At 42.6% G+C, this 15,834-nt stretch overlaps 1 protein-coding gene across 1 annotated transcript in view; it reads right to left on the bottom strand.

The window, feature by feature from the left end:
- Positions 1–14,123, bottom strand: part of cdk14 (cyclin dependent kinase 14) — a 333,238-nt gene extending 319,115 nt beyond the window's left edge. The window contains exons 1-2 of the mRNA XM_079503254.1: positions 13,579–14,123; positions 8,081–8,112 (exon numbers count right to left, since the gene is read on the bottom strand). Of these exons, the coding sequence (XP_079359380.1) occupies positions 8,081–8,112; positions 13,579–13,672 (126 nt within the window). The 5' untranslated portion in view covers positions 13,673–14,123. The remainder of the gene's footprint in view (positions 1–8,080; positions 8,113–13,578) is intronic.
- Between the last annotated feature and the right edge of the window lie 1,711 nt (positions 14,124–15,834).

Here is a 15,834-nt window from a genome sequence, read left to right as displayed (position 1 = left end):
AGTTGGGGAGAGACAGTACTGGAGGAGGGCGTCTGAGAGAGGCATTCTACAAGCTCACACAACTGCAAGGTCCAAACAGGAAGCAGGCTCACAACGTCTCACAGTGCGACCCGTTGTATGCTTTCTCCCTGGTTGGAATGACCAGTAGTAGTTTGAGGCACTACACTGCTCTCTCTGCTTACCTTGCTCATAGGCTCAGTGGATTTGAACCGGAACCAGACTATAACCAGTATTCAAATATGGGGCGGGACATTGCGAGAAAAATAAAAAAAATAAACAATGAGAGGGGCGAGACTAATACTTATCCACGCAGTGATATTACCGGTAGTATTGCTACGCGAGGCGAGGCCAACACTGTGCATACTGCATTGATGTGATGTGCTATTTTTGAGAATCCTCGTCTTTTTACGACATAGGGATGCCAGTGCCTTCAAGGTCAAAACGACATAATGGATGGTTATCTCAAGAATGTACTAGCGATATATCAATACAGTAGAAAGATTAAACGTTCCCAGGTGCATTTGGTTCCTTTGTGGAACAAGCGTGCGTCTGTTCTCGGCCGGGACAGGCGACGGGACTTGGAAGCAGAGTTTCCAGTTTTCAGAGAGAAATACGCAACCAGGTCTATGAAAACAAGTCCAAAAGAGGCGACATGAGCACTTCAAACCTAAACACGTTGGCAAGTTGAAAATAGCTGATCTTGTAGATCAACACTTGTAGATCTTCTATTTTCCAAAACATCTTGAGGAAAAGACGGAATGTGGCAAAATGTGGAATATTTGAAACACAAATCACAAATCTGGTACGAGGGTCACTGTCACAAAATGTTTTCAGATGGAGATACGTGGTAAATTACAAGTCAATTTGGGGGTTGTTGACATGAAAATGTGTTGAAATAACTCTTTATTGCGTTTAAATTATACTTGAAGTTGCTTTCTGTGAGAAGCATGTATACAATTTTTTTTCTTCTTTTTTTTAAACATACGTTTTAATAAATTAAATCAAAACACGTGCAGGGTAGAGTCGAATCTACATAATATGCGCATACGTGAGGTCTGTCGGGTGGAAACCTCATAAGTCCAACTGTTACTTTTCAGGATTCTAATTCAAAAATAGCAAAAATACAAGCTTGAGCTTTTATATCTGCTACCTTTGATACTTTTGTGTGACGCAGTAGTATGATGAAGTAGGGCATTCATTTACAAAACAAAAACACAAAAGGTTAAATGGAGTGAAGAGGTTTCTGCCAAGAGCAACATTTATGTGACATCCAGCTGACCCATAAAAGTGACATCCAGCCATCACAGTATGCATGTTGGGTGCCTTCTAGTCTCCCTGTCTCTCTCTTTTAATAGTCAGGGAATATTATCAGAATAATGTCAAATCTGGGAATACATTTCTTACCAAGAATTTTCTTCACCAATGTGTTTGTAAAGGTGTCTACTAACATATCCCACATTGGTTTCTATTCAACCACCCTATGGGATTTTTTGACAGCTGCTGAAAGTTGGGGTACCATCAACAACCAATATAACAATATAACGACAAAATGTTCTAAATTTCATTATGCTTTAAGTAGCATGTGATGTGTCAAACTAGGGGGTTTTCATGATTCTGAATCCATTCCAAGCATTAGTTTTGCACGAAAAACACTCAGCACATTTTGGCACATTTGGGCAAGTGGCTATGGCCGAATTTAGCCCAAAGAGTGTTTTTCGTGCAAAACTAATGCTTGGAATGGGTTCAGAATCATGAAAACCCCCTAGTTTGACACGTCACATGCTACTTAAAGTATAATGAAATTGAGAACATTGTTGTTGATGGTAGCAGCTGTCAAAAAATCCCCTATGGTAGTTGAATAGAAACCAATGTGGGATGTGTTAGTAGACACCCTTACAAACACATTGGTGAAGAAAATTATTGGTAAGAAATGTAGTTCCAGATTGTATCAATATCCCCTGACTATAACACACAACAAATAGTGCCTTTATGACGATGCTGCACGTTTGTCATCAAACTCTTTGATAAAAGTCCGTCCGGCTCCTCGCATCATCTGTCGCTTTGCGCGTCGTGGCATGTCATGTCATGTCATGTCATGTCATGTCATGTCATGTCAGCTCTCTCTCTCTCTGCATTTACCACAGATCAGTGCTTCCTTCGCTCTCAGTCTGACCTCAAGGCTTCCACTAGAGCTCTCTCTTTCCAACTACAAAGGGTTAACCCTACAAGCTCACAACGTGTTGCACTGCGTCATGCTGAGAGCTTGTAGATGTGCAACAATGTTCCTGAAAGAGTAGAAGTTCTTACTGTAGTTCCCAGCAGTGTTGTTTTTGGCAGCACATTTCGATTTTAGTTTTAGTCATAGTCTTTTGAATAGTTTTCATTTAGTTTTAGTCACATTTTAGTCACCTGGAATGTCTTAGTGTTAGTCTAGTTTTAGTCGACTAAATGTCACGCGATTTTAGTCGACTAAATCTACGGTTGATTTAGTCGACTAAATGGTATTTTGGCGGGCGTTGATGCCGTCGAAATGACTGATTTTACACTTGCTGAAAATATTTGATCTAGATCAAATATCAAATATTTTCAGCATGCAACCAAGTGTAAATTCACTTACTGTATACTCTTGTCCACTAGTCCCTTTTAGTCTAGTTTTTATTTCTTCACGAAATTGTCGATATATTTAGTCTTAGTTTTAGTCACCATAGCTTAGTTTTCATTTAGTTTCTATTTAGTTTTCGTCAGTGAAAAAAGTAGTCGACGAAGAATTTTCGTCTTAGTTTTAGTAGACGAAAAAAACACTGGTTCCCAGAGATCAGGGTTAGTAGCACCGCCTCCTGAGCAGGGTCCAAAAAGTGGGATCTTTAAAACATTATCCTCTCTGTCGGCTAGAAACCTCATATGTATAAAGCTTTTACTTACTTTTAAAGGATTCTATACGGGTTGATGTTATAATTTAGCTATTGAAAAATAGCAGATCTACAAGCTCATAGCGCGCTACGAGCTTGTAGGTCTGCTATTTTTGATAAATCGTAAAAGATGTGGCGCAAATCTTTGAATATATATATTCTTTCAAAGTGAATGTTTTTAACTCAGGTCTAAATGGGTTAAAGGATTGAAATAAAAAATATATCAAAAACACACTCAAAACACATGGTGAGCTTGTAGATCTGCAATGTCGATGCTTTTGTATGACATTGTAGTGTGTATGATCCCGTTCCCGTAGCGTAGGACATACATTTCCCCCCCCAAAAAAAAGAAAAGAAAAAAGGATGGAGATAAGAGGTTTCTGCTCAACAGCAACCTTATCTGAAACCCCTAAAAGGATGGAGATAAGAGGTTTCTGCTCAACAGCAACCTTATCTGAAACCCCTAAAAGGATGGAGTTAAGAGGTTTCTGCTCAACAGCAACCTTATCTAACCCCTAAAAGGATGGAGATAAGAGGTTTCTGCTCAACAGCAACCTTATCTGAGACCCCTAAAAATATGGAGTTAAGAGGTTTCTGCTCAACAGCAACCTTATCTGAGACCCCTAAAAATATGGAGTTAAGAGGTTTCTGCTCAACAGCAACCTTATCTGAAACCCCTAAAAGGATGGAGATGAGAGGTTTCTGCTCAACAGCAACCTTATCTGAAACCCCTAAAAGGATGGAGATAAGAGGTTTCTGCTCAACAGCAACCTTATCTGAAACCACTAAAAGGATGGAGTTAAGAGGTTTCGGCTCAACAGCAACCTTATCTAACCCCTAAAAGGATGGAGTTAAGAGGTTTCTGCTCAACAGCAACCTTATCTGAAACCCCTAAAAGGATGGAGATAAGAGGTTTCTGCTCAACAGCAACCTTATCTGAAACCCCTAAAAGGATGGAGTTAAGAGGTTTCTGCTCAACAGCAACCTTATCTGAAACCCCTAAAAGGATGGAGTTAAGAGGTTTCTGCTCAACAGCAACCTTATCTGAAACCCCTAAAAGGATGGAGTTAAGAGGTTTCTGCTCAACAGCAACCTTATCTGAAACCCCTAAAAGGATGGAGATGAGAGGTTTCTGCTCAACAGCAACCTTATCTGAAACCCCTAAAAGGATGGAGTTAAGAGGTTTCTGCTCAACAGCAACCTTATCTGAAACCCCTAAAAGGATGGAGATGAGAGGTTTCTGCTCAACAGCAACCTTATCTGAAACCCCTAAAAGGATGGAGATGAGAGGTTTCTGCTCACCAGCAACCTTATCTGAAACCCCTAAAAGGATGGAGTTAAGAGGTTTCTGCTCAACAGCAACCTTATCTGAAACCCCTAAAAGGATGGAGTTAAGAGGTTTCTGCTCAACAGCAACCTTATCTGAAACCCCTAAAAGGATGGAGTTAAGAGGTTTCTGCTCAACAGCAACCTTATCTGAAACCCCTAAAAGGATGGAGTTAAGAGGTTTCTGCTCAACAGCAACCTTATCTGAAACCCCTAAAAGGATGGAGATGAGAGGTTTCTGCTCAACAGCAACCTTATCTGAAACCCCTAAAAGGATGGAGATGAGAGGTTTCTGCTCAACAGCAACCTTATCTGAAACCCCTAAAAGGATGGAGTTAAGAGGTTTCTGCTCAACAGCAACCTTATCTGAAACCCCTAAAAGGATGGAGATGAGAGGTTTCTGCTCAACAGCAACCTTATCTGGAACCCCTAAAAGGATGGAGATGAGAGGTTTCTGCTCAACAGCAACCTTATCTGAAACCCCTAAAAGGATGGAGATGAGAGGTTTCTGCTCAACAGCAACCTTATCTGAAACCCCTAAAAGGATGGAGTTAAGAGGTTTCTGCTCAACAGCAACCTTATCTGGAACCGGTGGAAACAAATCCAGAAATATGTTAACACGGCATGACACGGTCGGCTTAGTTCTTCTAGTCGAAAAAGAGCCATAAGCGAGTGAGCTCCCTCCCTCGGTCTCAGTCCCTCGCTCCCTCCCTCGGTTTCAGTCCCCCGCTCCCTCTCTCGCCAGCCTCCCGTTTGTTTTGCAGCCTCAGCTGCCTTGTGGTCGAGCGGCAGGACGGGGAGAGAAGCAGAAAAGCAGAAGTCATTATTTTCGTTTGGCGGTGGGAGGCAAAGAGTGCAAAAATAATCTGGACATCATGTATCTTTGGCTTTGGGAGGGTGGGGGATAGGTGGGGGGGGGGGGGGGGGGGGACTCTTCAAAGGTTTCCCTGTGATTATTTTAATGAACAGATAACAGGCTGATGTCGTACGGTGAATAAAGAACTTTTCTTTTTATTGTGGTGAAATAACGTGAAGCGGACCATTCCATTCCTAGAAGCCCCAGTGACATGGGAAATAGCCCGGGACATTGGCTATAAATGGGCCTTCTTCTTGGCCGCCAAGGAAGAATGCAAGGAATTTGAGAAGGGGGGAAAAGGCTGTTTCCTGTGCAGCACCATGGGGTCTCTGAGGGTCCACCGGGAGAAGAAAGGCGTTAAAGACCTGACCAGAAACACAAATAAAGTTATAATAAAAGCACACCTAGGCTTATCTTAATACAGGACAGGTGTGTGAGAGTGTGCATGAGCATATTGTTGTCGGGCAGAAACCTATCCATATTGTAACTTTGTGTTTTTTTGTAAATGAACTCCCTACTTGATCATACAGCGTCACAAAAGCATCAAATGTAGCAGATCCGCAAGCTTGTGCATCGACTACTTTTGCCATTTTTGAATCTGAAATGCTGAAAAGTAAAATGTTTGGACATATAGGCAATATCATGAGGCGTGCGTGTGTGCACGCCCTTGCGAGGGATATATAATTGTTTCTTAATAAGCATGTGCCTGTGCACGCTTCTTGCACGCACGGCTGCAAGTGAACATGCAGCATCTGTCCGGCCGTCCGGAGTCTTGAGACAGTAAGAGAGGCCCGTTTTGTGCCGTGCTGCACAGTGAGCAGTACGTTACAGTTAAACAGATTATTAGTGTTCGTCACGAACAGTAAAACATGTGCCAGTTTAAATATAGACCGCCGTGGGGTCAGTGAAGGCCTGCTCTGTTCTCCATCACTCATCCATACATCCATCAATCCAGCCGTCCTTCCTCCAGTGTTATTCCCTCCCATCCTCCCAACGGATTGCTGAGCGGTCTTGATACCGGAAGGTCGCCAGTTCAAATCAGCAGTCCGACACGTTAAAATTACCACCGCTGAAGTGCCCTTGAACAAGGCATTGAACCACTACGATGAAATGTTCTATGAGCAGGGCCTGGCTGGAAACAAGTTCTTGAGCTTAGCCCAGATACCCTGGGTAAATATAGTAATAATTTCATTTCATTTCAGTTGTCTCTCCTTGATGCATAGAACTTACTCAATGGTACGAATATCATGTGATGTCATCTTTACCCTACTGTATCCACGGTAGTATTTCTTGCCCTGTAATCTATATATTTTCAGTTAATTGCCTTATTTTGTTCACAGATACACACACATAAAGATGGACGGCGGACGACACACACACACACACACACACACACACACACACACACACACACACACACACACACACACACACACACACACACACACACACACACACACACACACACACACACACACACACACACACACACACACACACACACACACACACACACACACACACGATTACAATACCCTGCCACGTAGCACTGCAGGCTGGCAGGAAAGTGAATAATTGGTTCGGAGGAGAGACCTTTTCGTCTGCCCACCAAGACGAATGCCTGGGCCACCGTTGTGTTTCATTGGCATTCACACTGAGAGGTTGCCTAAGTCCTGCTCCCCATTGCATCGCCCCTATACCTTAGATAAGGGAAAACGCTGTTGTAAACAGCCACATCAACACAAAACGCCCCCTATCTCACTCCGGTGTTATTCATCACTCAAAGGCTCGTCTGTGCATTTTGTACACGGTTACACCTTGAAAAGGATGGAAAATGCTCAGGGACCGCTGAAAGTAAAGTGTAATCTCTCGGACAAGGAATGTTGCTTTAGGTACCGATACGCCTTGAATGCTAGTGTGTGTGTGTGTGTGTGTGTGTGTGTGTGTGTGTGTGTGTGTGTGTGTGTGTGTGTGTGTGTGTGTGTGTGTGAGAAAAAAGGGAACGGAATCGATGTTACTCAAACTCAAAAGAGCAACCATGCAGAATCTCCCTGCCAACGCATTAAACATATCCTGGCATCCACGAGACCTATTGAATAGCTCATCAACCAAGAAGCACGAGCCCGCCAGTCTCTGGCTCGCTCATCCTATTTCTCACAGACACACAGTGGAGGGAGAGGGAGAGAGATTGCTGGGTCTGGGTATGGTCGAGTAGAATGCAATACAATAGAAAGCTTCCCCTTTAAAAAGGCCATTTGGTGCGTGGCATTGTGTGTGACACTGACACCGTGTTAATCCCACTAGCCAGATACTTCTGGCTGCTCCACAGCCTTGGTGACGGTAACTGACCCGAGGGGGCTTCCAGGGACAGCATTTTCATGCCAAGGACCCCCCCCTCCCCCAAATCCATATAGGTACTGAAAATATTTTGTGCCAGAGACCCCCATAGAATATTTGCCTTGTTAAAATGCTTACAATCAGACAATGCGTCTCAACGCGTTGCAGATGGACCATTCTCAAATAGCCGTATTTATAGGATTAAAGTGGTTAGACTGATTTGTCGCCATGTTAAACACATTTCGCTGGGGACCCCTGGAACCCACTTTGCTGGGGACCCCTGGAACCCACTTCAAGGACCCCTTGCTTGGAGGTCCCCAGACTGAGAGCCACTGTTCTAAGATGGTGAAGGGAATTGCATGATGCTCCTGTTCTTGCACATGAATACATTACACACCATACTGTATGCACTGGGCTGGGAGTAATGGGGTTCACAAACATCAGCAGCAGCAGGAGCAAAGAGGACTTGATGAATATATACATTATTCTTAACAGAAACCAACAGTTTCACAGTGCCGTGAAGCATTGGTCTGTCTTGCATTGCATTGCATGCGCTGGCTGGCTGGCTGGGGGAAAATGGACCAGTGATTTAACAACAAGCTCTCCAAATCTCACTTCCATTTCTTCCTCTCTTTTTTTTTCCTTGACTTACCTCATCAAAGCCACTGTCCTCTTTCTTGAAGGCTGCAAGAGAAGAAAGGGAGAGAAAGTGTGAGGGAGAACATGGAAATCAGGCTGGATTGTTCACATCTTCTGGAACAACAACCCCCCCCCCCCCCCCAAACAGAATGCATCCTTAACTGCATAGACAAAGCATGGGAGAGAGAGGGAGAGAAGGGAGTGATATTGAACACGGCCCACAACCTTGCCACTGTGTCATAATTTGTCAAGAATTTCACTCTGGTCGTCCTTCATTAAAGCAGTGACTGTGACCGGCCCGTCGGCCCAGCGCTCCGTCACCATTGTCTGAGCCGGAGAGAGGACTTGAGAGACTGGAGAGGGCACTGTGGTGTCTCAACGTCCGGTCCGCTGGAACACCAAGGGGTCCAAATGGGACCCTTAACGGGTCTGTCTCGAGTGTCTTCTCTTATGAGGTATTCTGGACTGATACTGATTCTCTCTCAGAGTGTGTACACACAGTTCATGTAAGCATTGAGGATTTCACAATGTAGATTGGGGTTCAAGTATGCATTAGTTAGTTTAGTTCAGTGAAGACCCCTAGAGTTTGATAAGAATTAATTTGACCATGGACCCCCATTTGAAATCATGTTTTAATCTCTGTGAACCCAATCTACATTGTCAAATCCTCAGTGTTGATCCTTCAAACTCGTCATACCTGATGAAGACCCAATTGTGGTCGAAACGTTTTCATCCTATAATTTAATACATTTTTCCTTGGGAGCTAGTACTAAACAGTGTGCGGACTACATCTCCTTTCCCTGTACGTATCTTTTTGTTAAGCACCTGAAGGTTTTTTAGAGATGTCCGTACTTTCTTTTGGATTGTCTCCTTCAAAGTCGGCCATACCACCCATGACGAAAAATATATATACCGGTATATTTTAAAACAAAATGCTAGTGGGTTAATTTAACTCTCAGAGTTGCAGACCCGTAAGGGGGGTCCATTTGGACACCCTGGTGGTCCCTGGACCTGACATTGAGAACCAGCAAGCCTGTGTTTCTGATGACACTGACCTTTCATAGAGGGCTTCATTAGCCCTGCATACAGAGGAGGGAGAGAGAGAGAGAGAGAGAGAGAGAGAGAGAGAGAGAGAGAGAGAGAGAGAGAGAGAGAGAGGGAGAGAGAGAGAGAATAGCCCTGCATACAAAGGAGGGAGAGAGAGAGAGAGAGAGAGAGAGAGTGTCTATTGTTCTGAAAAGAGCACTTCTATCGTCTCCCCCATTATAATTGCAGGGGAGACACACAGTGATTGCATTTGACAGCAATATCCTTCTTATTTATGCGAGGAAGGTAAACAATTCTTCTGCACTGACAGTTAAATGCTTCCTGACAGTTATTTACATGCCATACCCATACCGGACCTAGAAGTCTCAATTCACAAGCTTTTGATATTTGAAATGTTTAAAAAAACAAAAACAAAAAAACAACCTCATGGCTGGGACTGGCACGATTATGACTTAGAAAATGGTCATCAAGATTACTTTGCTTAATATTGCAGTCGCAACTGTGAATTGTTCCTCATGAATATTGTTATGATGACGATTGATTGACAATTAATTATTAGTTTTGTTGTATTTTGGGGGGGGGCTTTTCTGAGCCTTTATTTGATAGGTTGAGAGAGACAGGGGAGTGACATGTAACGAATGATGCGTCACAATTTTGACGCGTTAACTTGTGAGCTTGAAGATCTGCTATTTTTGGTGAATGTTCCCCCCAGAATATGAAACTTAAGCATGGGGTTTCAAGTGGTTACATTTTGTTCTTTTTTCTTTTCTTTTTTTTTTACAGAGGACCACATGATGATAAATAAAACAAATAACATTGAGACTCCTTACAGCTAAAAGGCAGGAGTGACCCTGCTTTAGGGACCCCTTGTTACTGGTAGAATGACTTATTCATGTCAGGCTGATTGTTTGGAAGCAGAGTCATCACAGTCACTGAGCCATAAAATTGCCGCTTCTTTCACTCGTATAGACTAGAGGCACTTCTGGATGGATTCATCAGAGGAGACAATAGCACCAGCCCCATCATTACAGCTTAACACACTGTACTATAGAACAGAACACAGCCACCCCCAACCTGTGGGCTGATAGGGTATTGCAATGCAAGTGGGCCCCCAAATAATTAGAAAAACACTAAGGTTTTAATGATAATGTAAAACATTGTATTACATAAATATATTACATATAAATAAAATATGTATTTTACATGTCTTCTAAAAAACCTTGTTTTCATTGTTCTACTAAATAAGCATGAAGTCTTACATAAACGTGTAAATAATTAATTGTGTCATGTTAGTTCCATTGATTCAAGCCAGAACACAATCAATGTAATTGATTGATCACTAAACAGGGGTGGATTTTCACCCGGACAATTATATTTTTGCAATTTTCATATTGTTGTTGATGTCTGAGGTGAGTGGGTCTTCTATGATGCTCAGTGTCATCATAGAAGGTAGGTTTGTTTCCCTGCTCACACCCCTGATGTTTTTCTACAGGCAGGTGTTCGGGTAAATTTCACCTGTGTTTAGTGAGAGAGGGTTTCACTGAACCATTCTCACATGTTCCAGGAATGCGTGGACCATGTTTTACATTTATACATTTTTAAAATACAACCCACGTTTTTCACCGATTTTGCCTCCCTGTGATATCTTTTTGTGAAAAGTCTTGTGAAATATTACAGAAGAGTACCACAAGTTGCCATGTATTGCTGCATTTCAATATATTTTGATGAGAAATATTTGTATCTACTATTCATCCACTAAATGTGGCTTCAGTGCTTTTTGACTATTATTTGAACGCATTCAAAACATTTCCAAATATTTACGGGGGTTTGAGAGAATCCTCTGAAATATGGGAGAACAAAACAAAACGAGAGATTTTTTAATAAACTACTTCAGCAGAATATAAATAATTTAGCCTAAGAGTAGCCAAACTCTGTAGTACACTAAATCGTCTCTGTCTGGTGGAAACCTCATACTGCATTGTCCAAAACTGTAACTTTTCAACAGTTAAATTCAAAAGTAGCAGACAAGCTCAAATCGTGTGGATCTGCACCTTCTGATACTCTTGTGTGATGCTGTACAACTGTCACACAAGTGTACGATAACAGTACGGTGTTAATTTGCGAATAAACACAAAATGTTAGAATATGGAGATAAGAGATAGTTTATAAGAGTAAATATATTCATAACCTTTTGTTCATCAGAATATAGTACACGTTTAAAGGAAGATGTATTTGAAGTCTAAAAGAATAATTTACTTTTGGCATAAATTCACAATGTGTTTGCAGTCGTGCACATCGAAAGTAGGCTATAAACATCAGTCGTTTGCTTGGAGGCATATCAATGCCATCCTGTACCCTCTGGGAAAAGGAAAGGTGTTTTGTCCAAACTCACTTTGACAAAAAGAGAGAGGAATATTTCTGTGGAAAAAATAAAAATAGACACTCATAGCACTTCATAAAGCCCCCAACAGCCTTTCATATTTCCCCTTGAGCGTATATGAAAAAACACGACATCCAAAGCACCATCCCTCACACATCTCACTAAGGATGAATGTGAAATCCACTTCAAAGTACATGTCAGTTGGATAGCTTGGCTAAGAAAGTACTCCCCCCGCACAACACATACACACTCGTATTACTATACTATATAGTACTCCCCCCGCACAACACATACACACTCATATTACTATACTATATAGTACTCCCCCCGCACAACACATACACACTCGTATTACTATACTATATAGTACTCCCCCCGCACAACACATACACACTCGTATTACTATACTATATAGTACTCCCCCCGCACAACACATACACACTCATATTACTATACTATATAGTACTCCCCCCGCACAACACATACACACTCGTATTACTATACTATATACTACTATACCATGAGGCGTCAACATTTAGAACGGCATCAAAGTAGTGCTTGTGGGGACCAGGACAATAACCTCCAAATGCTGCTATACTTGTGGGGGCGCACGCGCACGCACACGCACACGCACACACACACACACACACACACACACACACACACACACACACACACACACACACACAATTGTATCCACGTGGATGATTCCCTGAATAATTTAACAGTAAACCAAGTTTTAACAAAAGGCACAAACTACTCCCAAGAAAGGCCTGCTGCAGTCTGGGACAATAAGGTCCAAGACTATAGTGAATGGTGCTGCTGATGATTCAACATCATCATCATCTGACCGTACCGGTCAGCAAATCAACACCTTCATCACTCAGTGATGTGGCACATGTCCAAACATTTCCATGTCAAGGACCACCAAAATTGGCTGTGGACCCCCATCTGAAAAGACTGTGCCAGGCACACCTATAGAATCATTACTATCACTTCTATTGTTATTATTTTTTTAAATAAGAAAAATGGCAGCCATAAGCTCACGTGTTAGCCATTTTTGGGAAGATTTTTTTAATATATATATTGTTTTCTTCTTTTTCAAGTCCAGGTTTCCTTGAAGGGGATCCAGGGGGAACCCAGCATCACAGTCATGCACTATGCAGCCAAATAGTCTCTACATAATCAATTTGGGGCTTGACTCCTTATGTTTGAGCACCAGGCTATAACAGTCCAGTACTGTATCTCTCATATCTGAGAAAGCCAGCTTTGTTAAATCGTCCACAGAGGGCAGTCAGCGGTGGATCGATGTCTTGCGCTGCGCTGATGTAGATGATGGCATTGGCAGCAAAGATGACCAATAGGCAAGGACAATCACTCCAGCACAAAAGTCAATGCAAAGAGAAGAGACCCGTTATAATGTGCACGATAGATCGACGCCGCTCACAATTCCCTACAGTTTTCATTTAAAAAAATGCAACTTGAGCAATTCATTTCTCAGATTACGTTGTCTGTCTGCCCACTGCTGCAATGGATGGATGGGGGGGGGGGGGGCAGTCAGTGAGACAAATCAAGAAAGCACATAAGTGCACATTCTTGGCAATCAATTGTCTTTGTGTGCGCGAGTGCGCGCGTGCGTGTGACGATTCAGGATTGTGTGCATGATGCATGATGATGATCATGATAACGCGCATTACGCATTAATAGGAATCGTGCAGACATACGAGCGTCATGATGTGAACCATGGCTAGCCTAATTACATCAATTCGCTTTAGACATATTGCAGACAGAGAACAGAACAGTCTTTACAATAACCCCAAAGGAGCATGCAACATGCATTCCTTCCCCTGCCTGGCATTCTGAGAGCCATGCAATGCAACAATAGCTCACTAACTGTCTGCGAAACCAACCCAGCTGCAACTGATGGCATTCCTACAGAGTGGGACGTACAAACCTCAACTCTACAGAGGAGATGAGAGGAGACACCCCAAATGATTCACTGACACGGAATATTTACAGGACAGGGAATAATAATAATAATAATAAAATGCATTTGTAATAGACAAACAAATAAGCCATCTTACCAATGCTCCTAAAACTCTCGGACAAAGTTCTCCTCAACTTTTTCATTTTGCCGATTTTCTCCGCAGGCTGCGAGGCTGGCATCAGGTCGCACATGATTTCAGGTTGTTAAAGTAACGATGTTCCGAGAGAAGAGCCGGGGAAGAAGAAGAAGGGCGCTGGGGTGACAAGGAGGTTGGAATAAAACCTGGGCTTCTTCAGTCAGTCAGTCAGTGTTGCTGCAATGCAAAGTTAAACACACGAGACGGAGCCTTGCTTATCCTGCTGTCACTGCCTTGTAGATATTTTCCACTCTTCCTTGTACTTTTTTCATAAACCACAATTTCTAAATACCTCCCGGATTTTCCCTTTTCTTTTTTGTCCCCCTTTTACACAGCAACTACATCTCTACGGGGTGAATAAAGTCCACGGTGTGCCCAGTAGGATGAAGAGAACATGTGTCTGTTGAGTGTTGACTCTTTGAGTTAAAATCTCAGAAACTAAATGGATATGTAAGAGTTGTTCCTATTTCCTCTCGTCCGTCCCACTCGCTCTACTCGCTGCACGTTCCACCGCAATCTGGATGTCATTTTTGGGATTCTCTCTCCCTTGGTTTTCTTGGTTTTCGACGGAGGGGGGGAAAAAACAGAAAAACCCACCACCAAACCACGCCCCAGATGCAAGGATTGGTCCGAATATGAGACTATGCGTGTCCCATTGGTTCCAGCGATTGGCAATCAAATCCCAGTCACGCCCTCAATGTGTATAGGAAAATATTTTCATGAGCGCAGTTTGCCTAATGAAAGTGTCCCTGATGGATGCAGCTGCGACTGTTGCACTTTCTATTCTGTTCTGTTCGTTGGTTGGTTCCAAGCTTGAGTGTTTCTCAAACATTTTCATGACAAGGATCATTGATACATAGGCAGGCTATTTGACTGAAAATATGTTGTGAAATGAAATGAAATGAAATTATTACTATATTTACCCAGGGTATCTGGGCTAAGCTCAATAACTTGTTTCCAGCCAGGCCCTGCTCATAGAACATTTCATCGTATTGGTTCAATGCCTTGTTTAAGGGCACTTCAGCGGTGGTAATTTTAACGTGTCGGACCGCTGATTCGAACTGGCGACCTTCCGGTATCAAGACCGCTCCGCAATCCGTTCGGCCACCGCTGCCACCGCTGCCAGGGAACCCAGAGATTAAAATATTAAAATAGGAATTCAGAATCCTAAGGAATTATTTTTGCCGGAACATTAGAATTGTTTTGACTGTCACAGCTGTGATGTGTTGTGAACTTGTAGATCTGCACCTTTTTAATAGCTAAAGCGCTGCATAGGGTTAAAGTTTTACATTTGAATTTGATACTGTAGGGTAGGCTAAGGCTTTATTAGGCAGGCTACCATAACTTGTTGTCAGGTCTGTCTGACCGCACAGACCGTGTCCCCACCATGGCCACTCCCACATTCAGTTCCACCACACTGCTGTGACTGCAGTCTCATTTTCACACCTGTCTTCAACTCCCTCATCAGCCCACCTGTGAACACTTCTACAATCAACCAACTCCTATAAAACTGGACTCAGTGCAAACACTCAATGTCAGTTCATGCTTGTTCCTATTATGTCACTCAATCTCGATTGCCGGATTCCTATCTGCATCTTCAGTGTAAGATCTGCCTATATTCTTTATTAAATACTTTAAAATCAACTCGTTTGTTGTGACTTTGCACTTGGGTTCAACTCGCTCTGTCTGCATCTGTGGCAGTATGAACTGACCACAAAATTTGAACCCAGAGTTACAACTGTTTAAGAGGAAGGTGGGGGAATTTGAAAATGTTGTGTATATTCGTACGTCTCTAAATGTTTTGATGAATTGAAAATGGTGGGCCCTATTGTAAACAAGTGTAATGCTTTATGGTGTCGTCCACTCACAGTTAACAGTTTTTGTATTGAGTTGTACTTGAAATGTACTGTAATTCTGCAAACTGTTAATAAATCCATCAATCAATCAATCATCTTGTGGCCTCTCTCCCTAACCTGCATGCTAAACTTCAGGAGGAGATTTCTGTTCTGCAGCAGTGGTTCAAAGAGGCCATGGGTGAGTCACTTGGATGTTGTCCGTGGGAGGCTTAATGACTTTGAGAACAGCTTGCTTCATGGCTTCATGCTTCCCAGCCAGCTCCTCACACTATACGGCTTGGAATAACAAGTCTGCAACCCACCACCCCTGCTGCAGACGAGCAGAAGACTCGGTATGTGGACTTGTTTTCATATTTCCGCA

The sequence above is a fragment of the Electrona antarctica genome, assembly GCF_951216825.1.
Source record: "Electrona antarctica genome assembly, chromosome: 6".
In the NCBI taxonomy this organism is placed as follows: Eukaryota; Metazoa; Chordata; class Actinopteri; order Myctophiformes; family Myctophidae; genus Electrona; species Electrona antarctica.
The sequence above is the reverse complement of the archived record's forward strand: the minus strand, read 5'-3'. Positions and strand labels throughout refer to the sequence as shown.